This window comes from Stegostoma tigrinum, chromosome 22 (assembly GCF_030684315.1).
Source record: "Stegostoma tigrinum isolate sSteTig4 chromosome 22, sSteTig4.hap1, whole genome shotgun sequence".
Taxonomy (NCBI): Eukaryota; Metazoa; Chordata; class Chondrichthyes; order Orectolobiformes; family Stegostomatidae; genus Stegostoma; species Stegostoma tigrinum.
The window spans coordinates 41,946,507-41,962,690 of record NC_081375.1 but is presented as its reverse complement, the minus strand read 5'-3'; the positions used below and the strand labels follow the sequence as shown (position 1 = coordinate 41,962,690).

The 16,184-nt window shown below is 41.3% G+C and overlaps 1 protein-coding gene across 7 annotated transcripts in view; it reads right to left on the bottom strand.

Moving 5' to 3' along the window:
- wdr45b (WD repeat domain 45B) overlaps positions 1–16,184 on the bottom strand; it is a 44,253-nt gene that overhangs the window by 12,413 nt on the left and 15,656 nt on the right. For 6 of the 7 annotated variants that reach the window (XM_059653793.1, XM_059653794.1, XM_048555154.1 and 3 more), the window contains 5 exons: positions 10,143–10,244; positions 6,964–7,051; positions 5,872–5,966; positions 3,839–4,029; positions 2,458–2,543 (listed from right to left, as the gene is read on the bottom strand). In XM_059653793.1, coding sequence (XP_059509776.1) covers positions 2,458–2,543; positions 3,839–4,029; positions 5,872–5,966; positions 6,964–7,051; positions 10,143–10,244 — 562 coding nt within the window. The remainder of the gene's footprint in view (positions 1–2,457; positions 2,544–3,838; positions 4,030–5,871; positions 5,967–6,963; positions 7,052–10,142; positions 10,245–16,184) is intronic. The other variant, XM_059653798.1, reaches the window with a different exon arrangement.

Sequence of the window (16,184 nt, the reverse complement as noted above, 5' to 3'; positions counted from 1 at the left end):
ATAATAGCATACAAATCAATGAGTTGTTTTGGAAGGTCTTTTTCTTCCACGACAAGGCAGATACAATTAACTTGGGTCTGAATGGGTTTTTCCCCAGTCAAACTGGCCTGTGCATACCTCTACAGACTTGGTCAAAATTTCAATGTTTCATATCCGGTTGTCTTGAGAAAACAAAACCAAATGTGATAGCAGTTCTACATTTAAGGTGGCTGTAATTCTTTACACAGCAACCAGTATTTTGTAAACCTCAATTAAATTGCATTTAAAAACACAGAGGCGGCACGGTGGCTCAGTGGTTAGCACTGCAGCCTCACAGCACCAGGGACCCGGGTTCGATTCCCACCTCGGGCGACTGACTGTGTGGAGTTTGCACATTCTCCCTGTGTCTGCGTGGGTTTCCTCCGGGTGCCCCGGTTTCCTCCCACAGTCCAAAGATGTGCAGGTTAGGTGGATTGGCCATGCTAAATTGCCCGTAGTGTTCAGGAGTGTGTGGGTTATAGGGGGATGGGATGCTTCAAGGGGCGGTGTGGACTTGTTGGGCCAAAGGGCCTGTTTCCACACAGTAGGGAATCTAATCAAATCTTAAAAAAACACCACCTCCTGGTCTGCAGCTGTGACCGCAATCTTCTGGTGGCCTTATTTCTCTAATTTGCTGTCACGCTAATATCTTTGAAACAATACAACTGGCCAATGGCAATGAAACTCAAAGTTTAAGGAACAGCATCTCATCTTTTAATTAGGACTTTATAGCCTTCCAGTCTAAACATAGAGCACAACAATTTCAGACTGCAAACTTTGCTCTCTCCTCCCCTCCACAGCTCATCCCTAAACTGGATTCCTTCATATGGTAAAGTTGCTCTTTTATTTTCTGCTTTCAAACAGCAGCACACCTGGTGTAAGCTTAGTTATGTTTTCTTTCCCCTCCTTCCTCATCAGTATTCTCGTTAGCTCGGGTAAGACTAACCCTACTGAGATTCAATCTGTATCTTGCAGCCTATCACAGGCTTCCCTTTTGTCCTAGCCTGACCCAGTCCTTTCTGAAAACTACTACATCTCTAAAATGTTCCCAGTCCTGGTCGAAGGGATCAGCTTGAAATGTCAACTGTTTCTTTCTTTGTGGTTGCTGCTTGATTGGAGTATTTTCAGCATTATGTATTTTCCAAATCAATAATAGCTTGGATGTTTTGAGCATTTTTTGCTATGACCAGTATCTATTATGATTCGAGGGAGTGTTTTACGAATGCATATTTTGTGTTTATTTTACAAAAAGCAACAGCGGTCTTGTTTAATTGTCAATCTTTTGGAGAGAGATTGGTCCCAGACTCCACCCTCCATGCAACTGAAAGAGCTTCTGAAACTCCTTACATGCCACTTCCACTGCAATATCCTTTTACTGCTTTTTCCTTCAAAGAAATCAAAAAAGGTTTCAAGTTTATTCCCTCTCAATTCTCGTTGTTACTTATGTACCCCAAAAATGCTTTAGCATCCTTTTTCTATGTGCTTGTTAATTTCATTTTTCTAGTCAAAAATCAATTTAGCCACACCACAATTTATGGTACCTCTTGGCAAACGTTTTTTTTAAAATATATAAACAAAAAGGTAGCAGGAGCAGAATTTAAACACCTTTTTAAGTGAATAATCCAACAAAAACAAAATTTAAAAAGCCAGAAGAAGTTGACATCAAGTAAAAATATTTGAACTTGGAAATCTAGAATTCAACAAACTGGCCTCCAGTATTCAATAGTGGAGGAAATATAAACATGTCTGAAAAATAAAAAAGGGAAGATTAACATGACAATATTAAATAAATATGTTCTATAGTTGCAAATGTCCGGGTAAAAAGGAGAGATTTAAATGCTGCACAAAAACAAATCAGCTATTTGTAGATGTTGATCAAGCTAGATGTGCATTTGGCAAGATTTTTTTGTATAAATTATGACAATTATTGAATGGATGACATACAAAGACAAAAACATTTTGTAGAAGTGGACCTAGACAGTTAGTGTCGATAGTATTAAGTGACTGATCCAATTGCCTTTTACAAACAGAATGCACCCATTCTGAGAGGATGTTGCCTATCGGTTGGATCTAGAATGATATTTGGGGTGCACATTATGAATGTGTGGAAGTTATAATCGTTTAGAACTAAAATCTGCTGCAGAAATAAATGAGATTAAAAAGAACATTTTTCTCAGAATATGTTCATCACAGTCTGTGCATCTTTCCTGTTCTATATCTTTGTCAGATGAAAATTGTTGAGTTATTCTGAGATTTAGTGTTGGAAAAAGAGCCCAAAACATTTCATTTTCATCCAACAAGGTGTGTCTTTGGTCAAACTAAATATAAACCAAAAGCACCAACTCCGAATCTTAAACACCCTATCCTTAGTAAAAAGGACAAAACTCACACAGCCAGAACAAGTTAAATCATTGCTAAGTAGTAGAGTTTTAAACATACCAATAAATGTTTGCTGCTTGTGATCCCCTTCGCAACTCTTGGATGAGCTGTCCTGTGGTTGTGTCAAAAACTCGGACCAACGTTCCCTGCATAAAATAACAAACTTTCTATAGATAAACACCTTAAAAATGATTAATATGTCTATGGTGCGGTGCTGGGACATGAGGTTGGGGGGGTGAAAGCAAAAACAAAAAAAGAGATTAGGGGGGAAAAAAAAAGTGTGTTGTAGAGTCACCTGTCTATAGGAAGGAAACTGTTAAAATGAGGGTTCAGAAGACATTTGAGGATGTTGCCAGGTCTGCAGGGGCTTCTTTCCCTGGAGGCCAAGGGATGGCCTTAAAAGAGGTTTATAAAAATCATAAGATGCATGGATCGGGTCAATAGCCAAGGTATTTTTTCTAGGGTGGAAGAGTCCAAAACTAGAGGGCATAGGTTTAAAATAAAAAGGAGACAGGGGAAAAACGCTTAAAACACCATGGGTAACTTTCACACATTGACTGGTGCATGTATGGAATGAGCTACCAGGAGGTGGTAGAAGAGGCAGGTACTATTATTTCATTTAAAGGCATCTGGATGGGCACAGGCATAGGAAGGGTTTACGAGGGATATGGAGCAACAGATGGCAAATGAAACTGGTCAGCTCAGGCGAGGTGGACGGAAGGGTCTGTTTCTGTGCTTTATGACTATGACTCTGACTTTATAAGATCAACTAACTGTCCACACATCATGGAGCAGAGCAAGTAGAAAAACTGGACACTGATTTACCGACACAGTCATGCTCGACCTCCACACATTTAACTGGTACAGAATTTCAACAGTTTTAATATGCATTTCAGGTGGAAGCAATACTGAGAAGACAAACAAAATTTGCCTTTAAAAACAAAGAAAATCCATCTTAAATAATACGCACAAAAAGTCAATTTGAAAACCTGGCTTCCAGTGATGCTCCACAAATCAAATACTGCTTGTAAATGCTATTTATAAACCAAGTGATAAATACCTGCTACGTACAGAATCAGGATGCAACATCAAGTTCCTGATTAGTAATCTTTTGCTGTATTTCTTGGAGAACAGGACTGTTAAGCTGAATTTCTAAGCTGTTATTGTCACCACAACTGCAGGAGGCACCACCACTACCTGTTGCAGTGCCTGTGATATTGCTGCCAGTGACAGCGCAGCAAGGTGCATGCAAAGAACAGCAGAAAAACAGGAGTGTTTCTCATATCCTGGAATCACAATTTGCTCATGGCACCACTCTAAACACATACCCACCCTACTCTTAGCCCCTCACTGCCTCACAGTAAACCAATGATGAGAGCAAGAGCGCAAGGTAAGATAAAGCAGTGGTATCTAAAAGACTGACTTTTTAAAAAAATCTTGCCTTTTCTGAAGCTGTGGCTATACGGGTGCCCTGAAGATTTAAAGCAATACAGCTCAGAACTCCTTCATGCGCAGGTATGTCAACTGGAGGCTTTTCAGTGCTGGCAAGGTCCACTATTTGCACATGCCCAGTGTGTGTTCCTGGAAACGCGAGAAGAGAATTGTTGCTGTTTGGACAAAGGACACATAATCCTGGAAGCAACAAGAGGAGATGGGACAAAACAACAATTAAGTCAGGTTGCAGCACATAATTTCATTTTGCCAAGATCTCGAAGATAAGCTTTATTGAAAAAAAAAGGTGTTTAGTTTTAATTCCAAACACAACATATACATATCAAACGTGAAAAAAAACTGAACACAGGTAAAAGGCCAAGATAATAAAGTGTGAAGCTGGATGAACACAGCAGGCCAAGCAGCATCTCAGGAGCACAAAAGCTGACGTTTCGGGCCTAGACCTTGAAGGGGCTAGGCCCGAAATGTCAACTTTTGTGCTCCGGAGTTGCTGTTTGGCCTACTGTGTTCATCCAGCTTCACACTTTGTTATCTTGGATTCTCCAGCATCTGCAGTTCACATCATCTCTGATGTAAAAGGCTATTTATCTATATTAGGTATCTTGGTCAAGTCTCTACTTATTTATCAAGCCTTTTTGGAGGTCAATTTGATTTAAAGTATAAAGTATAATCATCAACAGTCCTCTGTATAAAACAAACTTTAAATGTGGAATAGCATTCTATTCTCAAAATTGTAAAGATTTCAAACAACACTGTTTCCAACCTGTATGGGGCATCAGCAAAGCCCTCTTGCATCTCCAAATACCACCAATCTTGGTATCTACCTTTTAGCCAAGCATCAATGCGGCCAATAGTTTGCATCTATCCCATAGAACACGTGTTTTGCAAATCAATCAGGTGACCAATACTATTTCTGAAATCCAGCAGGGTAACATCCACACTGAAAATCCATGCATCCTATTTGTAAGTCTCTGAAAAGAATTTCACAAAATTGACGACAGTTTATTTCCCCCTAATTACTGACAGCCTTCCAATTATATTGCCCAGGACAATGCAGTAATTTTATGAATGATGCTTCAATTTACTTTGAATAAGTCGTAGGACTGGAGTTTAATCAAACAAGTAAACCTTTAAAATTTACAGGCAGATGAATCACCCAGCACTTGGCACAGGAAATAAAATTTCCTTAACCAAATATTTCCAAAACAGTTAAAATTCTCAAGCTTACCAAACATCGAATGGGATAGTAAAATGGGTTATTCTGCACTAATGTTATATTTAAATAGTTTCAAAAATAAATTCTTACAATCAAAAAGAAAAATGTTGCTGGGCAACTTTACTTTGTTGGAAATCTAGCTACAAAAAAGGGGCAATGTTCAAAAGTATGGCAGAGATAATTGAGTAATCAAATTAGTGAATATGTGCTGTTCTTGTACAGCTACATCACAAAAACAAAACAAAAAAAAACTTTACCAAATATGGGTGTAGAAATTGTTTAAAATATAAACCTAAAAATCACTGAACAATTTGTAACTACTTTTTGCTCAGCACCTTAGCTGCAGAAGGAAAAAGCTGCAAGTACCGTGATTCAGGTTTACAGACAACAGGGGTTCAGGTTCATCATTGTTTGATAATCGAATGGAGAGGGTGGGAGTTGACTTTGAGAACAGTACGCATTTTCATTACCTCTTAATCCTTTTCATACTTGTAAACACAATTTCTGGCACTATAATCAGAGGAAACAGGCAAGATACATACGTCATATTCCTGCAGTGGTGTACGGGGATAGGTAGCTCCACCAAAATTTTGTTACTTGTAAAATTCACCACAAAAATGTCAAATCAATACTTACATATCCTGGATTTTGTTGAAAACTAAACATGAACGTGGTTGAATTCTTTGTTGCTACAGTTACCCATAGAAAGGAGCTCTCAAATCGGTAACAATGAAAATAAAAATCATCGATATAGGAAAGCTCAGAAGAAATGCTGGCTTTGAACCCAGTGATAAACACCAACTCACCTTTTGGGTTGTAGCAGGTTTCAAAAACATGTAGCTGGTGAGGATTGTGAGTAAATGTGAAGACTTTAATCATGGAATCCAGGACTACTACAATTCTGTTAGAAAAGAAAAGGAGAAATAGCAATGCAGGTAATATGTTCAACTGTATTGAAGAGTTTCCTGAAAGTCCAGGTCAGCAACCCATCAATTAAGTAACTTCCAAAAACAAAACATTGCAATTATCTTAGGCACAACTTTCATGCATTGGAGGACCTCTTCTTTGGGTCCTTTCTCTTTCCTAGAGATCACAGGGGAACCACCTTCAAGCATCTCCACAATGAGGTTGTTGACTTGCTTGCCAAGCTGGCTTGTTTCTGTTCAGACACTTCATCATCAAGCTAGCTAACATCATAAGTGAGGCCTCCAATGAAGCTTCATTGTTCTACTCCACTTGTAATTTATACGGTCCAGTCTGTTATGGTGAGTAGTGTCATTTCCGTTTTTGTTCTGTGTGGGTTTGTAGAAGGAGTCCAGTTTTATGTTTGTCGATTGCCTAATGGGTTGGGAACCAAACAGTTTAACTGGGACAACATAACTATAGTAGTTCAAGCCAGACAGACACACGGTTCCCAACCCATTAGGCAATCAACAAACATATAGAATTGGACCTCTTCTACAAACCCATACAGAACAAAACCGGAAATGACATCACTCACCCTAACAGACCAGTCCGTATAAATTCCAAGCGGAGTAGAACAAAGCTTCAATCGGAGGCCTCACTGATGACGTTCCCAGCATGGTGATGAAACATCTGAACGAAAACAAGCCAGCTCAGCAAGCAAGTCAACAAGCTCACACAACCCAAGCTACAAAATCTTTGCTAAAAAAGAACTTTAAGCGCCTCCATAATAGCAGATGTCAGGTTGGTGGGCTTGTAGTTCCCTTGCTTGGATTTGTTATCCTGTTTGAAAAAAGAAATCATAAGTTATCACTGCCATCTAATTAGCCTATTCAGTGAAGTTATAAGTATTATGAAAATGAAAACAAACAATGAAAAACAAAAAGGGTAAGACAACCATATTTCAGCACGGCATTTAAATTTCTAAAAATTACCTGTCTCTCCGTAGTTTAACTGCTTTAACTTCTGTTGAAAATTCAATTTCAATAACAGTCTTCTTCTTTAAATCATCCCATATCATTACTGTAAAATACCACAGCATTTCATCATTTCTACACGATATCAAATCAAACCCATAAATTTAATAAATTATTCTCCCTTACTTCAGGATATGCAATTGCAGATGACAAATAAACTTGGGATCAATCTTACTTCCTAACTTGTCACATTTCTCTTATGCCATCATCTTTGTTATTTACTTTCTTAGATCACAGAATTTTTCACTTCTACCTCTGTCCCAAACATGTGCTTTAGTTAATTCCTTTCCTTTGCCTGCCTTTGTAACTAGATGCACCGTCGGTCTGGTCTAAAGGAAGGCCTGCCCAAAAATTTCTCTCAACACCTTTGGCGTTGAGCATTTTCAGCATTTCCTGCTTTTATTTCAAAATTTCATATCTCCAACAGCAGCAAAATTGTGCATTTGTTTTTCAACTAAATCTTAATTAGCTTCCAGAGATTCTTTAAACAGATGGCTAATTGTGCATTGCAAAGAAACAGAGGTATCAGAGACAGTTATGGTTGTGGAATTTCATTCCACCAAATTTTGTTTGGTGGATATTTTTACGTGATTATTTTTTTTAAGAAAAACTTTATTTTTCCTCTCAAATCCAAAATTTCTTGCCCCTCATTGTTTTTCTCTCATTAGAGAACCCAATCTGCTCTTGCAAATAGCCAATGCAGACTCAACAGGCAGAACTATCTCCTTTGATTCGACGCAAATAAATAAACAAACAAACAAACAAAAAAAACAGCCCTGATGGGGCACTCAAAAAAAAAGCCAGTCAACGGGAAAGAAAAAAATTTATGAAGGGAAGTTGTCAAAACTAAATTAAAATGTCGTTTTGAGCTGGTGATGCACCTAGCTCCTGTGCCACCCATTTGTCACAGAAGACTTGTACAGTGCCAGTGGACTTTGCAAGTTGTCTCCGAGTGAACACCCAAACACAGACAGAATCATAGGAGACACAGACATCGGTACTTATGATTCTGATTGACACTCTTTTCTCAATCCTTGTTCTACTTGTTCACAATCCTTCAATCGGACTAGTGAAGAAAATATTTGATTACTTTCCATTTCATTCAGGACCCATGCTCACAATCGCAGAGGTTGGTAGCTCACATTTCTAAAATACAACACAAAACATTGTCGTCAAAATAAAACAGGCAATTTACTCCTATGCCAAGATATATGGAGGTAAAACAGGGATTCTTCCCAAAGAGTTTCCAAAAAGCCAGAAAAGATTCTGCAATTACAGGCTGTTACTCAGTGCTATTTGCCACGAATGCAGACAGAGTCTATTAGCAGCAAATTTTGGAAAAACGCAGCCTAAGATTGGAGGTGTAGTGAAAGGCAAGTCATGACAGTGAGCAAGGTGCTGGGTAATAAGTAGCAGTTCTAAATAAGGATTAGGAATCAGTGCAGGCTAGGTGGGCCGAAGGACCTGTTCCTATGCCCTATTGTTTTTTGTTCATTGTTCTGTATGACCGCCTAGCTTATCAATTCCAGATTTTTATCAAATTCAAGTTCCACCATTTTCCACAGCAAGATTTGAACCTATGTCCGCAAAACATTATTCTGGGCTTGGATTACTGGTCCGGGTGACATTGCCACCACCCCAATCGTACTTGGTGTACAAGGATATATTAAACAAATTGAGTAGTTTTTCCATGGAATTTGAAAAGGCTAAGTGAAACAAATAAGGTAGATGGAAAGAAAATATTTTAACTAGTTAGGGTACCTAGAACCACATGTTCATAAAAATTAGACCCAGATATCTAGGGGCAAACTTAGGAAACATTTCTGTACAAAAGGAACGTGTGAAGTGGGGCATTCTTTTCAGCAAATGTCCCCATGATGATGTATCAACTGTAACTGTTTAATCTCATACAAATCAATTAATCAAGATACTTGGGTATATTGGGTTAGGTCATAGTTCAGCCATGATCCCAGCGAATGGCAGACCAAGCTCAAGCGGGAAAATGGCCTTCTCTTATTCTTTCATTCACAGAAAATGAACACAGCAAAATGCAAGATTCACAACTGAACAACAGTGCAACTTGCCTTTCAAAACAATATAATAATTATTAGATTTCCTGCTCCTCTGATGCTGCTTGGCCTGCTATGTTCATCCAGCTTCACACCACGTTATCTCAGATTCTCCAGCATCAGCAGGTCCTACTATCTCTGTAATAATTAACACCATGTATGTGCCTGCATTTTTAGGTAATCTTCTGAGGACTAAAGACTTTCAAGCAGTGGACTTAAAAGTTGATGTTGATGTTGATGTTGATGTTCAAGACAGAATCACTTACGGTTTTCAATCTGGAAGAATAACTTCAATTTCTACGCTATTTGCATTCTAACAAGCATTTTTTTGAAAAAAAAGACAAATGAAACAGATTTAAATCACTACACTTAAGTAGTTCATTTCAATACCTATCTGTGGAAAAATGACTGAAAATGTAAAATTGTTTGTGATTAAAACATGCATGCATGTCGCTATGTTAAATTTCTCATACCATCGCATTTTTCGTGTTCAGGTTTGCATGTGGAGTAACAAATGGTCCACTTTCTGATCTTTGAAATTTCATCTTAATATATAGCATTAAGAATCAGTGAAAATACATTTGGTACATGGTGTATGAAAATACAAATCCAGATAATTCTGCATCAGAAACATTAGAAAAATACAATTTCTGAAAAATTTTATGTGGCTAGCACTGGCAAGACTGCATTTATTGCCCATTTCTAGACGCTCTGGTATGAGGTGATCTTCTAGTGATATTGGTTCAGTCATACTTCAGGAAGTATCATCAGCTACTTTAGAATCACAATACTTGAAAGAATTGTACTGAAACAGTTGGGTTTAAATGTAAATCTGGCATATTATACAGTAATTTTCTCCGATTCCAGTATATCAAGACTGCGATTTACTATGGTTAGATTACGACATAGAGTGTCAGTCCAACAGCATAGCCACTACACCGTTGTAATCAACTTAAGTTGCATTTTCAAATCAAGTCACAAACCAGTTTCAGTGAGGCACAAGTATTAAACAATCTAATCACAAGGGGGCTAATTCTCAATATCACATTTCCACTGACCAAGCTATACCTTTATTGGGAGGATACTTGGGCTTTTTACCACCTCCAACCAAAGCTAAGTAATTACATCGAAAAAGCATTTCAACATGACCAACTCCTCCTTCCATGAATTCTGTAAAAGAAAAGAAAAATTGTTCAAATGGTGGACAATAGTCAGATCTACCAAAAGAGTGGCAAAATCTAAACTAAGAAATACTGGGTAACATTCCAACCGAAGGCAGAAGTTCTGGGTTGGAGCTCCATCCCAGAACATTTTTTGCATCCCAATATTAGTTAAAGCAGGAGAGATTCTGAGTGAACTGTGAGATAGAGAACCATGGAGCCTCTGCCATCATTATCCATATTTCCAGAATTTAACATGCAGGTTTTTAAAAAAAAATGCATTTTGCTACTGCAACTCCAAGTTATCTGTAACACACCATCACCGTCTTATACCAGAAGGCAGTCAGATTGTGCCTGTACAAAAGTTCTAAAGAACTTTTGCTCATTCTCAAATGCTGTGATTCTAAACAAAGTGATAAATACCATTATCTTTTAAATCAGCATGTTGCTTAAAAACTGTCATTCTATGTTGGTTAGTAATAGGGTTCAATGTTGTCAGTTGACACAGTACTATTTTCTTCAAAACAAATGGACACTACATCATTAATGGTTACGGATCAACAGAAAGGAAATCAGATGATAGCCGACAGAGGTCGAGAATGGAGCTTTGCCGAGTGTGGCGAAGGTGGGGGGGAAATAGTTTGATCAGACAAGTGCGGCCAAATACTTTATTTTATGCTGTCAAGACAAGCCACACAAGACTGCAGAGACAAGACGGTATCAACGTACATCCTGAAATTATCTTTAAAAACGATGCTCTTCTTGATAAAGTCGTTCACATCACATCACATTTAGGGCGGCATGGTGGCTCAGTTGTTAGCACTGCAGCCTCACAGCGCCAGGGACAGGGGTTCAATTCTAGCCTCGGGCAACTGTCCACGTGGAGTTTGCACATTCTCCCCGTGTCTGCGTGGGTTCCTCCGGGTACTCCGGTTTCCTCCCCCAGTCCAAAAGATATGCAGGCTAGGTGGATCGGCCATGCTAAATTGCCCATAGTGTTCAGGGATGTTATAGGGGGGTGGGCCTGGATGAGATGCTTCAAGGGGCGGTGTGGACTTGTTGGGCCGAAGGGCCTGTTTCCACACTGTAGGGAATCTAATCTAATCCTTTATTAGAAGCAGTTTTCTCATTAAAAATAATTTAGACCCTGGAGACAAAAAAAAATTAGTGGACAAGAGCTGCTCTTGGTTTTGAGGATTATTCAGCATTTATTTGGATTTACTCACTTCCTTGGGGCAGTAATTGCAGTTTTTTTAAAGAATTGTTTGCAATTTCTTTTTGAAAAAGTTCCAAAAACAAAAACAAAGATACTTTAGAAAAGGAGAGAGGGAGAATTTTGGGAAAGTGACTACATGGCAAGGTCAGAGACTAAGAAATTGCACAAGAAGCTCTGGATATCAGGTTTCACAGAAATAACAAAGAAATAGTGCAGTTTCATAAGTCTAATATGCGGTTTCTGCGCAGCTATGGAGGTTTAAAAAAAAAGAAGCACACCACTGCCCAAAACGACAGGATAGGACAGCTTTGGACTTTTGACTCTGATCTGCTAAATGTTTGATTTTAAGACTTCTAAAACTTTTAAATTTTATTTTGTAAATCTATAGCAATGAATAAGATAAGGGCATTTTTGTTTCTTAATGTTTATGCTGTCACCTATTGGACCACATGGATCAGTTGGATTAGCAGATAGAGGCAATGAGTTTACAAGAGCAACAGGATGTATTGGATGGCAGTTTCAGGAAGGTAGAAAAAACTAGAGATACAGTCAGATAGATGGTTGTCCGCTAGGAATGGTAGGAGAGGTAGCCAAGTAGTGCAGTCGTCTCTTGTGACTAATCAGATTACAAACAGCTGTCCTGTTTTGCATATTTTTAGGGGTGGCCTGTCAGGTAGCACTGACAGCCAGGTTTCTGCTACTGGCTACATCTACTTTAGTGAGGTGTATATGTTAGGTTCCACCCAATCAATTCCAACAGATGACTCTCTAGTCTGGGGCAAAGACAGATATTTCTGTGGCTGTCAACAACACATCAGAACATTGTGTAGCATCCCTTGTGCCAAGTTCATGCATGTCTTGCAGACGCTACAGAACATTCAAAAATTGCAGGCAGACCAGCAACAGTTCATTGTGCAAATTGGTACCAACAACATAGATAGGGAAAGGGCCATGGTTCCGCATAGTGAATATAGGAAAGCAGGCAGGAGATTAAAAAAGTAGGCCCTTGAGGGTAGTAATACCTGGACTACTAATAGTGCCACGTGTTAGCGAGAGTAGGAATAAGAGGAGAAAGCAGATGAACGCGTGACCGAGGATCTGGTGCAAAGGACAAGGACTAATGAGATCTGTTGAGGGGTAGAAATGACCTGTATAAAAGAGGAACAGGTTCTACCTGAAGTGGAAAAGGGTCAATGGTCTTGCAGGGAGATTTGCCAGTGCTACTGGGAGGCTTTAAACTAGTATACGGTAGGGAGCCGGGGAGAGGGTTGATATGATAGTGAGCAATAAGAAAATTCTGAGGCTGATACAGTAGATAAGGGAGAACAAGTCAAATAGTCAAGGCAAACAAGAGCTTGTCAGAGAACAAATAAAAAGACTGATAAATTAAACTACATTTATTTCAATGCAAGAGGTCTGACATGTCTGACAAGCAGATGAATTCAGGGCATGAGAAGCAGCATCTTAGGAGCACAAAAGCTGACGTTTCGGGCCTAGACCCTTCATCAGAGAGGGGGATGGGGAGAGGATTCTGAAATAAATAGGGAGAGGGGGAAGGCGGACAGAAGATGGAAAGAGGAAAAGATAGGTAGAGAGGAGAGTATAGGTAGGGAGGGGATAGGTCCGTCTGGGGAGGATGGACAGGTCAAGGAGGCGGGATGAGGTTAGTAGGTAGGAAATGGAGGTGCGGCTTGAGGTGGGAGGAGGGGATAGGTGAGAGGAAGAACAAGCTGGGCTGGTTTTGGGATGCAGTGGGTGGCGGGGGGGAGAGGGATCGAGCTGGGCTGGTTTTGGGATGAAGTGGGGGAAGGGGAGATTTTGAAGCTTGTGAAGTCCACATTGATACCATTGGGCTGCAGGGTTCCATCCGTGACACCACCCATACCCTCCACCTCCTCCAGGGCTTCCAAATTTCCCGGTCCCCAACACCTCATTTTCACCATGGACATCCAGTCCCGATACACCTGCATTCCTTACGCAAACGGCCTCAAGGGCCTCCACTTCTTCCTGTCCCGCAGGCCCGACCAGTGCCCCTCCACTGACACCCTCATCTGCCTGGCCGAACTCGGCCTCACCCTCAACAACTTCTCTTTCGATTCCTCCCACTTCCTACAAAAGGGGGGTGGCCATGGGTACACAATTGGGCCCAAGCTATGCCTGCCTCTTCGTAGGTTACGTGGAACAGTCCCTCTTCCACACCTACACTGGCCGCAAACGCCACCTGTTCTTCCGTTACATCGATGACTGTAATCGGCGCCGCCTCTCGCTCCCAAGAGGAGCTCGAACAATTCATCCACTTCAACACCTTCCACCCCAACCTCAAGTTCACCAGGGCCATGTCCAACACATCCCTCACCTTCCTGGACCTCTGTCGCCATCTCAGGCAACCAGCTAGAAAGTGATGTCCATTTCAAGCCCACCGACTCCTACAGCTACCTAGGATACACCTCCTCCCACCCACCCTCCTGCAAAAATTTCATCCCCTACTCCCAATTCCTTCACCTCCACCGCATCTGCTCCCAAGATGAGGCATTCCACTCCCGCACATCCCAGATGTCCGCGTTCAAGGACCGCAACACGCCCCACCGGTGGTCGAGAACGCCCTCGACTGTGTCTCCTGCAACACATCCCTCACACCCTGCCCCCGCAATAACCGCCCCAAGAGGATCCCCCTCATCCTCACATACCACCCCACCAACCTCCGGATACAACGCATCATCCTCAGATAATTCCGCTATGTACAATACAACCCCACCACCAAAGACATTTTTCCATCCCCACCCTTGTCTGCCTTCCAGAGAGACCACTCCCTCCAGGAATCCCTTGTCCGCTCCACACTCCCCTCCAACTCCACCACACCCGGCAGCTTCCCCTGCAACTGCAGGAAGTGCTACACTTGACCCCACACCTCCTCCCTCACCCCCCCATCCCAGGCCCCAAGATGACCTTCCACATTAAGCAGACGTTCGCCTGCACATCTGCCAACGTGCTATACTGTATCCATTGTACCCGGTGTGGCTTCCTCTACATTGAGGAAACCAAGCAGAGGCTTGGGGACCGCTTTGCAGAACACCTCCGCTTGGTTTGCGATAAATAACTGCACCTCCCAGTCGCGAACCATTTCAACTCCCCCTCCCATTCCTTAGACGACATGTCCATCCTGGGCCTCCTGCAGTGCCATAATGATGCCACCCGAAGGTTGCAGGAACAGCAACCCATAATCCGCTTGGAAACCCTGTGGCCCAATGGTATCACTGTGGACTTCACAAGCTTCAAAATCTCCCCTTCTCCCACTGCATCCCAAAACCAGCCCAGCTCGACCCCTCCTCCCACTGCATCCCAAAACCAGCCCTGCTCGTCCCCACCTCCCAGCTTGTTCTTCCTCTCACCTATCCCCTCCTCCCACCCCAAGCCGCACCTCCATTTCCTACCTACTAACCTCATCCCGCCTCCTTGACCTGTCCATCCTCCCCAGACTGACTTATCCCCTCCCTACCTATACTCTCCTCTCAACCTAGCTTCTCCTCTATCTACCTTCAGTTCGCCTCCCCCCTCTCTCCCCATTTATTTCAGAACCCTCTCCCCATCCCCCTCTCTGATGAAGGGTCTAGGCCTGAAACGTCAGTTTTATGCTCCTATGATGCTTGGCCTGTGTTCATCCAGCTTCACGCTGTTATCTCGGATTCTCCAGCATCTGCAGTTCCCATTATCTCTGAACTCAGAGCATGGTTGGGAGCATAAGACTAGGACATTATAGCTATTACAGAAACATGGCTCAGGTACGAACAGGACTGTCAGCTTAATATTCCAGGTACAGCCACTATAGTAAGGATAGAAAGGAAGCAACGGGGGTAGGGTTGTGGCCATTTTGGTTAGGGATAATATTAAGGCTGTACTTGGGGAGGAAATTCCTTGGAGACTGTAAAGTTATATGGGTGGAACTGAAAAATAAGAAAAGGGATGACCACCTTGTTGGGACTGTATTATTAGGCCCTCATTAGTCAGCTGGAAGTGGAGAAAAAAAAGAGAAAAAAAGTTCTGAGTTATATGTAAGAACAATTGGGGTCGGGGATTTTAACTTTCCCAGGCATAAAGGGGTAGTCATAATATAAAAAGGATTCGATGGGGGAAAATTTGTTAGGTGTATACATGAAAACTTCTTTTTATTCAATGTATGGATGTAACTACCAGAGAAGAAGTAATACTTTAGCTTCTGTTGGGAAACAATGCACAGCAAATGACTGAGGTGGTCAGTACATTTGGGACAAGTGATCACAATTCTATTAATTTTAAAGAAAGAAGTGGTGATGGAAAAAGATAGAACTGATCAAAAAAGTTAAAGCTGCAAATTGGAGGAAGGCCAATTTTGATTGTATTAGACAAGGAACTTTCAAAAGTTGATTGGGGGAAGGCTATTTGGAGGTAAAAAGTAATGATTGGGAAGTGGGAGAACTTTAAAAATGAGATAACGAATGTTCAGAGACAGTGTGTTCCTGTTAGCATGAAGGGCAAGGCTGGCAGGTATGGGGAATGCTGGATGACCAGAGAAATTGCGAGCTGGGATCGAGCGAATCCCTGGGAGGGTTATCAGGGCAACAGCAGTATATTTAAGAAGAAAATCAGGAGAGCAAAACAGGAATACCAGTTAGCTTTGGCAAACAGAGTTAAGTGGAATCCAAGATAATAAAATGTGAGGCTGGATGAACACAGCAGGCCAAGCAGCATCTCAGGAGC